The following is a 13,424-nucleotide window of genomic DNA, read 5'->3' as shown; positions in this document are numbered from 1 at the left end:
TCTTTTCTCACAGACTCGTCTGCAGAGGATTGCTTTCAGAGACGATCCTGAAGTACCACAATGTGAAACAGCCCAGCTAAATTAATTACTGCGAGGGAAATTAACCCGGCCAGATTTTTCCTGACATAAAGTCGGTGATGGAGGGAAGTCACACAGCGTGACACGGAGAGTGAGGGAGGCCACGGCAGCCACCGCTGAGCAGACAGCCGGACCAATAGATACAATCCAACAACCCTCTGTGGAAAATAAAGGCCTCATATATCCAATAATTAACACCCTTCAACTTGCACCCGCCATCATCATGCATGCAACCTCAAGTTCAAACACAAAGTAAATGTGCATCTGTGTATTAACCGAGGCCATCAAATATGGTCATCGGGTATTGCAAAGACTTTGTGTCTGTCTGTCCGTCCGTCCATCTGTCTGTGCTCAGCATAACTCTAGTCCTGTTAGTGCCAGAGTCTTCAAATTCACAGGGAACATTCTTGGGACACAGACCTTGGACAAGTTCAGAGATGCTAACCTTGACTTATTTAAGAGGTATTTTAAGACATTAAAAATTCATATTGTGTTTCATTCTGTTCCTTTTTTTTTTTATGGGCGGGGGGTGACAGCCAATTAGAGTGACACTGTGATGTCAGTGGCTGGTCTAGCTAGCTGCAAACTCTGTTTTGTTTCTGTGTAAAATAAATATCCTCTTTGTGATATATTATATACAGTAAAAGCTTGCGTGAATTAAGTGTTCTAAAACTGACAACGCTGTTATTGGAACCTAATAACACCCCTGAAGTGATTTAAAAGACATTTAGCAGACGTTAGCATGGTGGCGTCACAGGCTTGTCTAGCTAGCTGCAAACTCCATTTTGTTTGTATGTAAATATAACCTCTTTGTCATATATTATGTAAAAGCAAACGAGAAATAAACAGTTCTAAAACTGAAAATGCTATTTTTGTAACCTGATAACACCTCTGGAGTGATTTACATTTTGCGGGTGTCAACGTGCACTCTAACTTCCACTATCTCAAAGCTAACTTCCGCTCTTGTCAAAAGGTCCTGTATGCGCACATGCATGTCCTCCTGCAGATGCCGTTAAAACTTAAATATTGTTTATGACTGATTGACTGATTGATTGATAGAGGGGCTTTACTGAACATGTACAAACTGTATGTAAGAATATAGGATCTTAATAATTAATGTAAATAACAATATATATATATATATATATATATATATATATATATATATATATATATATATATATATATATATACACACACACACACTTTGCACTGGGATACCAATTAAACAACTGCAAATTATAAAGACGACAATGCGCATACGGCGGAGGGTATTTTAGCATTGCATTATATTTTTTACAAGTTCTGAAGACTTAAATGAATCACATGTGATTTAATAATATAACTTAAATATAATATTTATGTTTCTGTGCAGCATTGATATTCAATCAGTTCCGTTCAAAATTAGCCCACTTTATTGTTACCTTACACCATCTTTACCCCATATGGGCTTCAAACTGTTTTCTCTTATGGCCTTGAGTTTGACCTTTCAAGTTCACCCAAGGTCAAAGGTCATATGACCAATACAAATGTGTTATATGACTCAATATTGGTGTATAATAATGACCTCAGGTGTATCTTTAATGACTTTCTCAGAATACCACATACACTGTAAGAACTGAGTTCAAATAGTTTCTCACCAAATTAAATCACTTTCTACTTCCTTGACCCTCACTCACTCTGCCGTGTTTGATCCAGATCGGATCAAAACTCTACAAGTTATTGTGTTTGCATACAGACGGACACACAGACAAACAAATCCCCCTGCAAGTAATACTGCTGTACATGGGTGTCACTTGAAAGGTACTTCTTGCTGTCCATACTTCTACAGAGGCACCTTGCAACTTTTTGCACTTCGAATTTTTCATCAGGTTTTGCAAACTTTGCTTAATTTGTAAAACATCTTATTGTATAAGTTGTTGTAGTCTTTTTTTTTAGCAGCTTAAATTTCTGGCTCTTCCCTGTTATCCAGAGCTAACCCAACATGTGATTCCATGACATACACATCATTTTGAATATGGTTTGTTAAAATATGTTTATTGCTTAAATCACAATTTTTAAAAAGTATTTTTAAATTCCCAGGTTTCACTCCTTTATGCAGATCCATCTCTAAATGTACTTGTGCCTATTTCAGACCGCAACAAGGATTTTTGTTTTTATTATTATTATTATTATTATACAAGGGGCAGTGACCAGTCAGTTAAGTGTGCTTGTTTCCAGTGCAGAAGGTTCCCTTTTCAAGGCCAGTCTGTAGCCTGCGCATTCTCCATGTAATATCTAGTTGCGTCAGGAAAGGCATCCGGAGTAAAACTTGAGAAATATCAAACATCCAGATCCAGCTCGGATCTGCTGTGGCAACCTCGACTGAAACAAAGGGAGCAGCCAAAGGGACTTACTTTCATTATTATTACAAAAATGTCCTGGCTTCAAATTTAATGTAAAACATATTCCAGCATAGGCTCAAACTTTGTAAAGCTTTTACTCAACTTCATGAAAACTACTTGCATTATTATTGTTATTATTATTGTATTATTGTATTATTATTGTAAAATAATAATAATAGCAATAATACAATTAATAATAATAAATAATATTGTAGGAATTTAGCACTTGTTTGGAGCCCCCCACCCCCACCCAGCACAAATAAGTCAACAAAATTGTTAACTAGAGCACCGCGATCATAGAGCGCAAACCTCTGCCAACACTAGTTTCCAATTCCACAAATTTTTACCTTTGGAAAACATTTTCAAGGTCAAAGTCCTGTTATAAGTGGCTTTTCGTAAGCTAAAATATAATACAAAATATCAATCAAAAGAGCTTTTCAATGTTAAAATCAAATATCCGCTAAATCCGCAATACAGATCAGATGTGGCTCAAACTTTGTCAAGTGATAATGAGTGCCAGTCTGCACCTCATTTCACATATGAGAGTGATTGAGGCACTTCTGATTGAGATATACTGCAAAATGTACAACAAATGGGCTTTTCAGTGTAAATTAAAATGTCCACAAAATCCACAATCAAGATCAGATCCAGATTAAACTTTGTCAGGCAATAGTGAGTGCCAGTCTGTACCTCACTTCAAATATGAGAGTGATTGGGGCACGTTTAATTAAGATATAATGTAAACTAGAAGCACTTGGAGAGCGCAAACCTCCGCCAAAGCCATAGGGTCACTGACGTCACATGGAATACCCTTTGGCAAAGAGACTTATTCCACGTCGTTTCACGCATCTACCGTCATGTTTCAGATTCAGTGGTTAAACCCTTAGATCTTCAGCAAATGTATTTATAAAGAGAAACTGCATGAACTACACAAGTTTTTTTTATTTTCTAATAACAAGTTTATTCAATGAGGAGAAACAAATGCTAAATTATTGCTGGCCCTATCCTGCAATGATAAAGAATCCATAAAAAATTACTGGATCCGTATCATGTTCCGGATCATTACCAAAATTTAATGACTTCTAAGTTAGGCCAAGATACACCCCTGGTAAAAATTTCATTGAAATCCGTTGAGGATTTTTTGGAGTAATCCTGCTAACAAACCAACCAACCAACCAACCAAAAAATGAACGGACGCAACCGAAAACATAACCTCCTTGGCGGACGTAATTATATAATGGCTGAGTGGATACTTGTCAATTGATTGGTGCTTTGTATGTCACATGACATGGATTAATTCATCCCATTTTTGTTGCATTGCATTTAGAGTGCGGCTTGGTTCCATTTACAGTGCAAATTTGGTTCCATACGTTTCGTACCAAACTGGTTCCATACGTTTGGTGCACGTGCTCACACGAGATCACACACGCGTGCAAGTGTGATCGCGCACCAAATGGTGGGACATGCACAGATCATGCACAGCTTTCACCTCATGAAATATTCGTACCATTGAACTCATAAACATTATTTTTTTAATATACATTAAATGGTGTTTTCAATGTTAAATTTAAATGGCCACAAAATCTGTAATCTGGATCAGATCTGGATTAGTCAGTAATGGGAGGGTTCTTGTGGGTTGAGGTTTTTATGTGGGTAGATGGTAGTTTAAAGGTACTGTTTTTACTTTGTGAAGCATTTTGTGTTGCATTTAATTTTATGAAAAGTGCTCTATAAATAAAGTTTGATTTGATTTGATAAAGGATACCATCCTACATAACAGTCTCAAATATGAAAGAAAACTGATCTTTTTTGACAGAGCTATGAATTTTTTTTTAATTCATTCAATGCTAAAGATAGGGATTTTTCTAATTTTCCAAGGTTTTTCCTGACTTTTCCCCTTTACCTTCAAAATTGAATCATTTCTTGCCTATTAGGATAGGAATCTTCAGTAAAAATTTCATAATGATATATGAAAAATTTTGGACTCCAGGCTGTTCACAAACAAACAGACAAACAAACAAACACAGGCGATAACAACTAAGCTGGCTGAGGTTATTATGCAAAATATCCTTAAATGTGTGAGTCATCTTGTGCACAGTCAGGATGCACAAATCGAGGCAAAGATTACCTCCAACACTAATTACTTCATTAGTGCTATTCATGCTTTTCAAGCTTCAATTCCTCACCTCTACAGGCAGACTTTTTTTTTTTTTTTATCCTGGAACTGAATCAGAGATTCATTTGATTGGTTTAAAAGTTATGGAAATGTATCTTCCTGCTTTGCAGATGCAATAATAAATCTTAGTGATGTGATGTATCGGTGAACTGGAAGATTTTGCCAAAATGTTGAAAACCGACTTATCATGAATGACACTGAATCTGGGCCTGGCTGTAGTTCTATATTATGCACCCTTTGGAGGTGAGGGGGTCAAAAGAGGTCTCTGTAGGTGCACAGCAGCACATCTCAGGGTTATTTTTTCCTTTTTTGAAATTCTGGAAACAGTCTTGATGTGACATTGTGCAGCTGCATGAGTAAGTGGGCTGATGCGCCTGAAGTGGCTCTCTGTGGAGCTGAGCCATGCTCTTATGTAACGCCGGCAAACAGGCTGTCAGAGGGAAAGAAATCAAACATCGTCTTCCTGATTTCAGACACTGACCACCGGGTTTGCCTCAAACAAACACAATGACTTCTTTCTGCACCAATGTATCCACAGAATATCACTTTTATTTCATTTTAAGTGCGGATACAGTTTACAAGGGGTGCGTGCTTGCATTAACTTTATTGTGTGTTTGCTTGTTTTGGTTGAGGGATCAATAAATGTCATGAGTAGCAGCTGATATAATGAGGTAGACAGCGACAGATAACGTGTCAATCCTGCCTGCTAAAAACATTGACATGTGAAAACCATAGACTGCATAGGGCCACGTAATAAACAGACACTATCAACGCAATGAACAAACATCACACCTGTGGAATGCAAAGTAGAAACTCAACAGTTGATGCAGGAAGGATAATTTCATGGAGAAGCATTTTTTAATATTGTTAGACACTGATGATGTCATTATGATTAAATGTAACCTGGCATATCTGTTATCATCTGTGAACAGATGATTTAAGGTAACGGAGTCATAGTATCCATCATTTCAGCAAGTGCCCTCTTAAAAAATATGTATAAAGGTGTAGTTAAAATACAAAATAAACATTAAAATAATGCATGCTTTTAAACATTTTGTAATTATTATTATTTTTTTTGAAATCACTAATCAACAAGCTATTTTTTGGGCTGTTAACTTTAAATGGAAAAGGAGCTGCTGCCATAATATAGCTCTCCAACAGAACATGTGGGTGTATCACACACAACACCCACTGGCTCAGTGGCCATGTATCACAGAACAAGCAGACGTTCAAATAGGAACTTCTGTGACATATGTCTCACTCACACACACACACACACACACACACACACACACACACACACACACACACACACACACACACACACACACACACACACACACACACACACACACACACACACACACACACACACACGGGTGATTTCTTTTTCCACCACACCATTGCCTTACAATATAAAGCGCCTTGGGGCAACTGTTTGTTGTGCTTTGGCGCTATATACATGTGCTCTGATGTCACTGTTTATCTCCATAGAAACTACCCAAACAATCTTTCATACAAACTGTTTAGGGACATTACAGTGTTGTGGTGGAAATTACGGCAATGGTGTGGGACTACTACATTTTGTTTAAAAAAAATCACAACAGTTGTATAACATTGAATACCCCAATTATGTTTTGATTATTTTACTGATATTTTATTCAGAGATATTTTAAAACATTAGAAAAAACATTTCTTTACCATTCATTTTTATCATTGAAGATCAAAATCTGGGTGTGGGACAAGCACAAAATGGCAATATTTGCATATAATGATGCTGAAAAAAGGTGAAAAAGTCATCATAGACTACTAGAACAAATTTCTTAACACACTTTCATTGTAAAGATAACTATAAAAGTGTGAAATTTCCCCTTTTTTCTGTTTTTCATACAATATGATCAAAGGACATAATAAGTGCCTGTAGTCTAAGAATCACCCACATATATATATATATATATATATTTGCACAATATGACCCCTTTAAATAAAACATATTTGGAGATATATTGGAGATATACGGAGATATATTGTATATCAACTCTGAAACAACACATACATTTCAGAGTATAAAAATAAATTTTGCAAATGTGTAAACTGGCACTAAAGCAATAATAACCACATATCAGCAGCTTGGATTTACAGTTGTATGGTGTTATTATCAATACTTGGCGTACTGCTGCTAAATTACTTGGCATTATGATTGTGAATGCAAATAACAGCGCATATAGTGTTATGGAAGTCATAGCAATAATAATTATAATCATAATCTTATGGTTTGTAATAAATCAAGGTCACCAGTGATGCCATGCTCATCCTATCACTCAAAATGCTTAAATGATTGTTTGACCAAAAATAAATATTTGTTCATCATTTTTAAAGGAACAATGCCAGATTATCAGGATATCACCTTTTTTTTAATATAAGAATTGGGTTTGTTTGCTGTTTTATATAACTACAGATTAACCTGCTTTCAAAATTTCAAGTGTTGCCTATACAACACTTTCATTTGTGTTTAGACAAAATTCTTACATTGTTTTTGTTCAAACCATAATGGACTTAATTATCATATATAATTTGACCGTGTTAGAGAGTCCATCTGGGACTTGTATTGTAAAAGTAATACTATATCTGCAGGCACAATAAGACAATTAATAATGTTACTTCAATAAGCAAGTAGAGTACAACTTACTGTAAGTACTTAACACGAACAATGACTGTGAGCTAATTAGCAAATGAACGAACATGTTACAATTCCCACAAGATGTCATTTACATCCAACATCTAAAGGTAGAATAACAGTCAGTTAGATATTTAACAGTCAGCTGAAGCCGATTGAAACATTACTGCAGTATTTTCACTGTTAAAGCTAAAACTAAAACGATGAGTCGATCAGTCGATTAATCTATTAATCGACTAAAAAATAATCTTCAACTACTGCAAAAATCAAGTGATTTATCAACAAAGTTTGCCAAAGGTCGTGTTTCTCCAGTTCCTGAATGTGAGGTTTTGCTCCATAAAATGTTTTTTACAATTTTACACCAAGGATGATAAACTAGATTAAACAGATTTAAAACATTTTCAAACATATTTTTAACTGTTTCAATCCACCTCATTTATTTTTCACCAATTGCAAACAGCTTTAAACTAATGTGAAAATATTTTAGATTGGCTTTAATCTTTTTAATTGAGAAATAAATTGGCTTTAAACTATTCTATACCAAGGACAGACTGGTTTAAATTTTTATACACCTATAAATAATTTGTAAACCAGATATTATTGTTCAAATGCTGTAAGCAGCTCTAAACCCATGTTAAAATATTTTAAACTGTATTTAATCTGGTCAGTTAAGAAATAATTTGGCTTTAAACTAATCTACACCAAGGGTAGATTGGTTTAGATGTTTATACACCTATAAATGATTTGTAAACCAGATATTAACTTATTTTTCAAATGCTGCAAACAGCTCTGACCAAACTTTAAAACATTTTAAGATGTTTTTAAATGATTCTACACCATAAGCAAACTGCTTCAAACAAATGGGTAGACTGGTTCAGATTAGTGGCTTTTAAGATAGATATGATTTTTTAAACAAAAACAGAACTAACTAATGCTTAAATATTTTCATCTGTGTTTAAGATAGTTAAGTGAGAAATCAATATGTTTAAACTATTCTACAACCATAATGCAGTGGTTTAGATTTTAAACAGCTAGTGAATTTTAATTGAACATTAATTATTTTTATTATTTTTTTGGACTGGCTTTTTATAAATGTTTCGTAAACCAGACATGAACTTAGTTTTCAAAATGGTAAAGAGCTCCAAATCAATGTTAAAAATTTTAACTGTGTTTATTCTGGTTAACTGAGAAAAAAATAAGTTTTAAACTATTCTACATCAAGGGTCAAATGGTTTAGATTGCTATATAAATTACCATGTTTTAAAAAGGGGATATCAACTTGTTTTTAAAACTATAAACAGCCTTAAACCAGTGGTAAAATATTTTTAGCTGTATTTAATCTGGTTAATTTAGAGATAATTTGGTGGTAAAATATTTCACACTGAGGATAGACTTGTTTTTTATACATCTTTAAATGCTTTCTAAACCAAGAATCAACTTATTTTTGAGAAACAGCTCTAACCTAATGTTAAAACATTTTAAACTGCCTTTAGTCTGGTTAATTGACAGATAGTCAACCAACAAAAGACTGTGTTACATTTTAAGCCATAATAAATTGCTTTTAAACCAGATATTTGCAGTTTGTAACTGCACTGACTGATGACAACTGGATGTGTCTGGTTTTTGAAAACCAAACAAATATAAAATTATGATAAAAATTTTAAATATTTTTATCTTTTAACAGTGTACTAGCCAAAGTGTTATTCAGAAAACAAATCAATATATCAATCGATAATAAAAATAATAATTGAAGCCCTACTCAAAGCCTCTACTGAGGACACACATGTCCAGTGAGGTGACACGGACACTTTAACAGTCATTGATCACTGATGAAAGCTATCAGAGTTTAACAGTTCCTGTCAGTATCTATTGAGAATCCATTTACTATCATCAACACAGTAACAATTATTATCTCAGATAACAAAGAGGTGCAGTAAAGTCGCCATTAACAAAACACAGTATTGACTATTTTTCCTCTGTACATTAACGTGACTTTGTTTTCTGTCACTGTGTTCCAGGTTTGTTGAGAGCTGCCTACAATGGCCACAGTAACTGTCACAGTTTGAGGAGTGTGTGTCTGTGATGTTTAAATATTATACTATTTCACAATTGTGCAACTGTTTAAAGACACACCACAAACACCACTATCGAGATATTTCCAAAGTCATTATATACAACCAAACTCAACAGTGACGTTTTTGTCGGCGTGAGGCGTTCAGGTGACACGCCCTCATCTCTCACATCTTTACAGCAGCAAAGAATCCCTGCGACTCGACTGTAAAGCGTAACACATCACACATGCCGTACAGCTCGCAACCCCGCTCTCAGAGCAAATGTACAGCAGCCGACGCTCTGCAGTGCTACGTGTTACACAACCTTACTCCATGGCAACCGTGTTGAGTAATTTGACAGGAAATGCTCGGCAGATCCGGCTGCGCGCCTCAGTCGGCCTTGTCCTCCCCATTCTTGGCCCAGGCTCGGCTCATGGTCGCTACCACGATGCTGTACATGTTGAGCCAGGCTTGACGCAGCGGCGCCGTGTAGGCCTGAGCCAAACTGCACTGCAGCATGTAAAGCAGGGACTCGCCCACCAACTGAAGTAGAGGGGAGAAGAATTTGCATGTCATAGTCGTTTTATTCTACAGAATAATAATAATAATGGTAATATCAGAAGTTGGGTCGTACAGCAAATGACTGCGTGTTGACTCCAACTGCCTGGTGCTTCCTCCCAAGGTTGAGCAGGAAGTCCTCCAGGGAGTGAAGGTCGTCGAGGTGGGTGACTGCTGCGTCGATCACAAACATCACCTGGAATCACACACAGACACAAAAACGCACTTGTTTTCCAAATGATACATAAAGAGCAACTGAGGTCACTGCTGTGAATGGAGCTCACCTTAGTGATGTGTTCCAGGAACACAGGGCTGGACAGGTAGTCTCCTGTGGTGCCACAGTTAGTGTTGTAGTGGAAAAGGCTGAGAAGAGCAGGATCCAGCTCAAACAGTCTACCACAGACACAAACCACAGCAGTCCATAGGTGTGCAAACATTCACACAAACTCAGCACATGCCCTTCTTCTTACGTTTCAAAACATATGCAACTCATAGTTCATCCTGACAGGGCTGGAGCCCCCCCCCATCCCCAAGAATTTCAGTAGCAATTCCAGAAAATTACATGAAAAATCCTGATTTCTCAAATGATCCGACTGAGTCGGTGTGACAGCACCCCCCCAGTTTCCACAACACCCGATAGATATCATTTATGCGCCAAGATCAACTGAGCACCATTTCCATAAAGTTAGAAGTTTTTGGTCGGTTTGTTTGTCTGTTTTTTTGCCATTATTTGTTTGCTTTGGTATGATATGTTTCCAAACAGATCATTTCCTTGAGAAGCAAGTCTTTCCATGAAGCAGGACCTGGTGAAATTGTGAAATGTGAGAATAACAATCCAACAATTCAGAACAGAGAGTGGTGCCCCCTATAGGAGAAGAGCCTCTAGTTTTCCTAAACTGTCCATATATGCGTTAGCATGATGCCACAAAGCAAAAGTTGTGATTTTTAAACAGGTGCTGTAGTTAGTTCATTCTGTTGTATGTTGCATAGCGACCCCCCCCCCCCCCCCACACACACACACACACACCCAGCACACACAGTTTTTACTTTCAAAAAATTACTTAAACATGATATCGACTGATCAAATGACATAATAGTATAAATGTTATTATAAAAAAAATCAAGTAAGTCATAAATAACATCAGATTTGTTACAAATAAGTGATATCAAATAAATTTGGATGCAGTTGACAATATCTACATTAACATATGATTAAAATAAACATAAAAAGTACCAAAATAATGCTTCAGAATGGACCACTGAATAGATAGAATTAAAAATATTGCACCGCCGATGTCTTGTATATGTCAATTAACATGTATGTAGCAGGCACTTGAAATTTAGTTTACAATCCATACATGCACATTCATGACATATTCTCCCACCCCAATCATGCCCCAGATAGCCCCCATCTAGAAAAAAAAACTTGCAGAGCCACCACTGTGTATTATCTCCCCTTGCTAGTTTAAACAGGTTGTATTATGCATCTTTTCTACAAGGTAATATTGATATCTGCATGTCTTCCAAACAGATATTAAAATGGGTACCCCAAAATCCTCCACCAACACTGATGTAACACATTTTTAAAAAGCCAGTTTTCAAGTTTCTACGAAACAGCCTGTTTTGGTGCATGTTGCTTTAATAGTAAGGAGCTGCTGCTTGCCACGCCCCTTTATGGCATCTCTCCACATCTCTACAACAGACCAAGTGGGTGTGTCACCAGTTCAATGGGTGTGTGTCACAGAGCAAGTTGGAGTTCAGATTAAAATGAGCCATTTCAGGCCTAAATGAGATTTTTCACAATATGATCCCTTTAAAAGCAGCTGAACAGCAGCTGTCTTTTAAAGTAATTTGTGGATTATTTCAGGCAGTCGCCAAGCAACAAGTCAAGCCTCCGGTGCTCTGAAGCGTGATTCTCTCCACACAGCTGTTACATATCGTAACACAACATGGCTCTGAAGTTACAGCACAAACATGTAGCATCGTCGTAACACAACGTTTTGTCACCCCTCTCACTGCATTCAACATGTTACCTGGAAAACATGATGACACCGTGAGGAACTTTATTCTTGCCCAGGCTCTCCCAGCTGCCTCGTATCAGCTCCTTGTCCTTCTCCGACAGCTTCTCCATCCTCTCTCAGGATGCAAGCAGGAGACACGTTCTTCCCCCAAGTGGTTCCTCTACTGGACGAGAAGGTTCAGTTTGGTGTGGACCATAACAATCGAGGGAATCAACAGGCAAAACTTTTGCCAACCCACCTGCAAAAAGCAAAGAAGAGCATCAACTGAGTGGAACACGGCCGATTCTTTGAGGTGTTTGTAGGTGTCACTCAGACAGATGGTACCTTCTGGAGGTCAGTCTTCTCTCTGAACTTCTTCTGGATCAGCCAGGAGTGTGCTTGTCCGTGCAGGCAGCAGCAGCTTTGCCTGACACTGTGATGCACTCTGTTTTCCCTGCCACAATCTTATCTGTCACTCTGTCCGCTATCTCTCTTCTCTTCCTCCCTCCCTCCCTCCTTCTCTCTCTCTCTCCAGCACTGAGGATATTATTCACTGAAGGAGAAAATGAATGATCTCTTCCTTCTGCTCCAGTGAGGCTGCAGCGAACCACAGCTCCTCCTGCAGGTGAACTCAGATCTAAAACATCGAAGACTGCAAGTATAACCAGACAGCTGAAAAATTAAAGAAAAAAAAAACAAAAAGGAGCAGAGACACAAAACAAATGCTGACCTCCACAGAGTATGGAAATTATGTGAATCATATGGCAACAGCCGTCACAATGCTCCGGGAGATTTTGGAACACCATCATCAAAACACCAGATAAGGGAATATCTTTTTGGAATAATGGTGTTCCACCTTTCCATTAGCATTCCAAAGACTTGCAGAATGAATGCCAAGGTACAGTTGAAGTTGTTTTGCCAGAATGCAGCAGCCCAACATCTCAAGATTCTCTTAACTTTGTTCTCAAACTAGAAGAAATTTGTCATTTCACAGCAAAATAAACACAATGCTACCAATCAGCTTTACAAACAGTGCAGCTGCATTCAGGGAGGTGACGTACAGACCCATTTGGGTGTCTTATCGGATCCAAGAGAAACCTGCGTGCATGTGCATTTAAAGTTACAATGTGTATGATTTGGTGACATCTAGTGGTTAGGTTGCATTATACCATCACCAGTCACTATTTTGTTTCTCTTCATGTTAGTGCAATTTGGATTTGTGCTCCCTTCACTTCTCAAACTTGTTGGCAAGTCAAGCCGCAGGTCCTGGATGGAAACAACTGATCCATCCCCACCTCTGGAAAATACCGATTTGTCTACCACAGCCAGGTGAAGGGTGCGTGTCCCCTTGGCCTTGTCCAGGACTTGGGGTCCTCAACACTCAGGCACCTACATGCTAGACAACAGTTATATCATGCGCCACATGTGAGTTTGCCTACAATTAGCAGACGAATACATTCCTGATGGCCAATTCCAGAAGTCAATGGAAGTCTGGATCTT

The 13,424-nt window shown here is 37.5% G+C and overlaps 1 protein-coding gene across 2 annotated transcripts; it reads right to left on the bottom strand.

Moving 5' to 3' along the window:
• Positions 1 to 9,317: 9,317 nt before the first annotated feature.
• On the bottom strand, positions 9,318 to 12,639 carry ngb (neuroglobin). 2 transcript variants are annotated; one of them, XM_034195171.1, is made up of 5 exons: positions 12,270 to 12,639; positions 11,958 to 12,105; positions 10,209 to 10,317; positions 10,001 to 10,120; positions 9,318 to 9,909 (listed from the first exon to the last, which is right to left on the bottom strand). In XM_034195171.1, the coding sequence occupies exons 2-5, from the start codon at positions 12,053 to 12,055 to the stop codon at positions 9,757 to 9,759; spliced, it is 480 nt and encodes a 159-aa protein (XP_034051062.1). In that variant the 5' UTR covers positions 12,056 to 12,105; positions 12,270 to 12,639; the 3' UTR covers positions 9,318 to 9,756. The 2 variants fall into 2 exon arrangements, with proteins under 2 accessions (XP_034051062.1, XP_034051061.1); XM_034195170.1 differs by having other exon boundaries at positions 11,958 to 12,183; positions 12,270 to 12,638.
• Between the last annotated feature and the right edge of the window lie 785 nt (positions 12,640 to 13,424).

Source organism: Thalassophryne amazonica, chromosome 19, assembly GCF_902500255.1.
Source record: "Thalassophryne amazonica chromosome 19, fThaAma1.1, whole genome shotgun sequence".
Taxonomy (NCBI): domain Eukaryota; kingdom Metazoa; phylum Chordata; class Actinopteri; order Batrachoidiformes; family Batrachoididae; genus Thalassophryne; species Thalassophryne amazonica.
The sequence above is the reverse complement of the archived record's forward strand: the minus strand, read 5'-3'. Positions and strand labels throughout refer to the sequence as shown.

Bases quoted from the DNA above. Each gene is read 5' to 3' on its own strand.
- ngb (XM_034195171.1), bottom strand. From the start codon at position 12,055: ATGGAGAAGCTGTCGGAGAAGGACAAGGAGCTGATACGAGGCAGCTGG. The intron at 10,318-11,957 runs GTAACATGTTGA...TGTCTGTGGTAG, and splicing joins GGTGTCATCATGTTTTCCAG to ACTGTTTGAGCTGGATCCTG. The intron at 10,121-10,208 runs GTGAGCTCCATT...GTGTGATTCCAG, and splicing joins TCCTGGAACACATCACTAAG to GTGATGTTTGTGATCGACGC.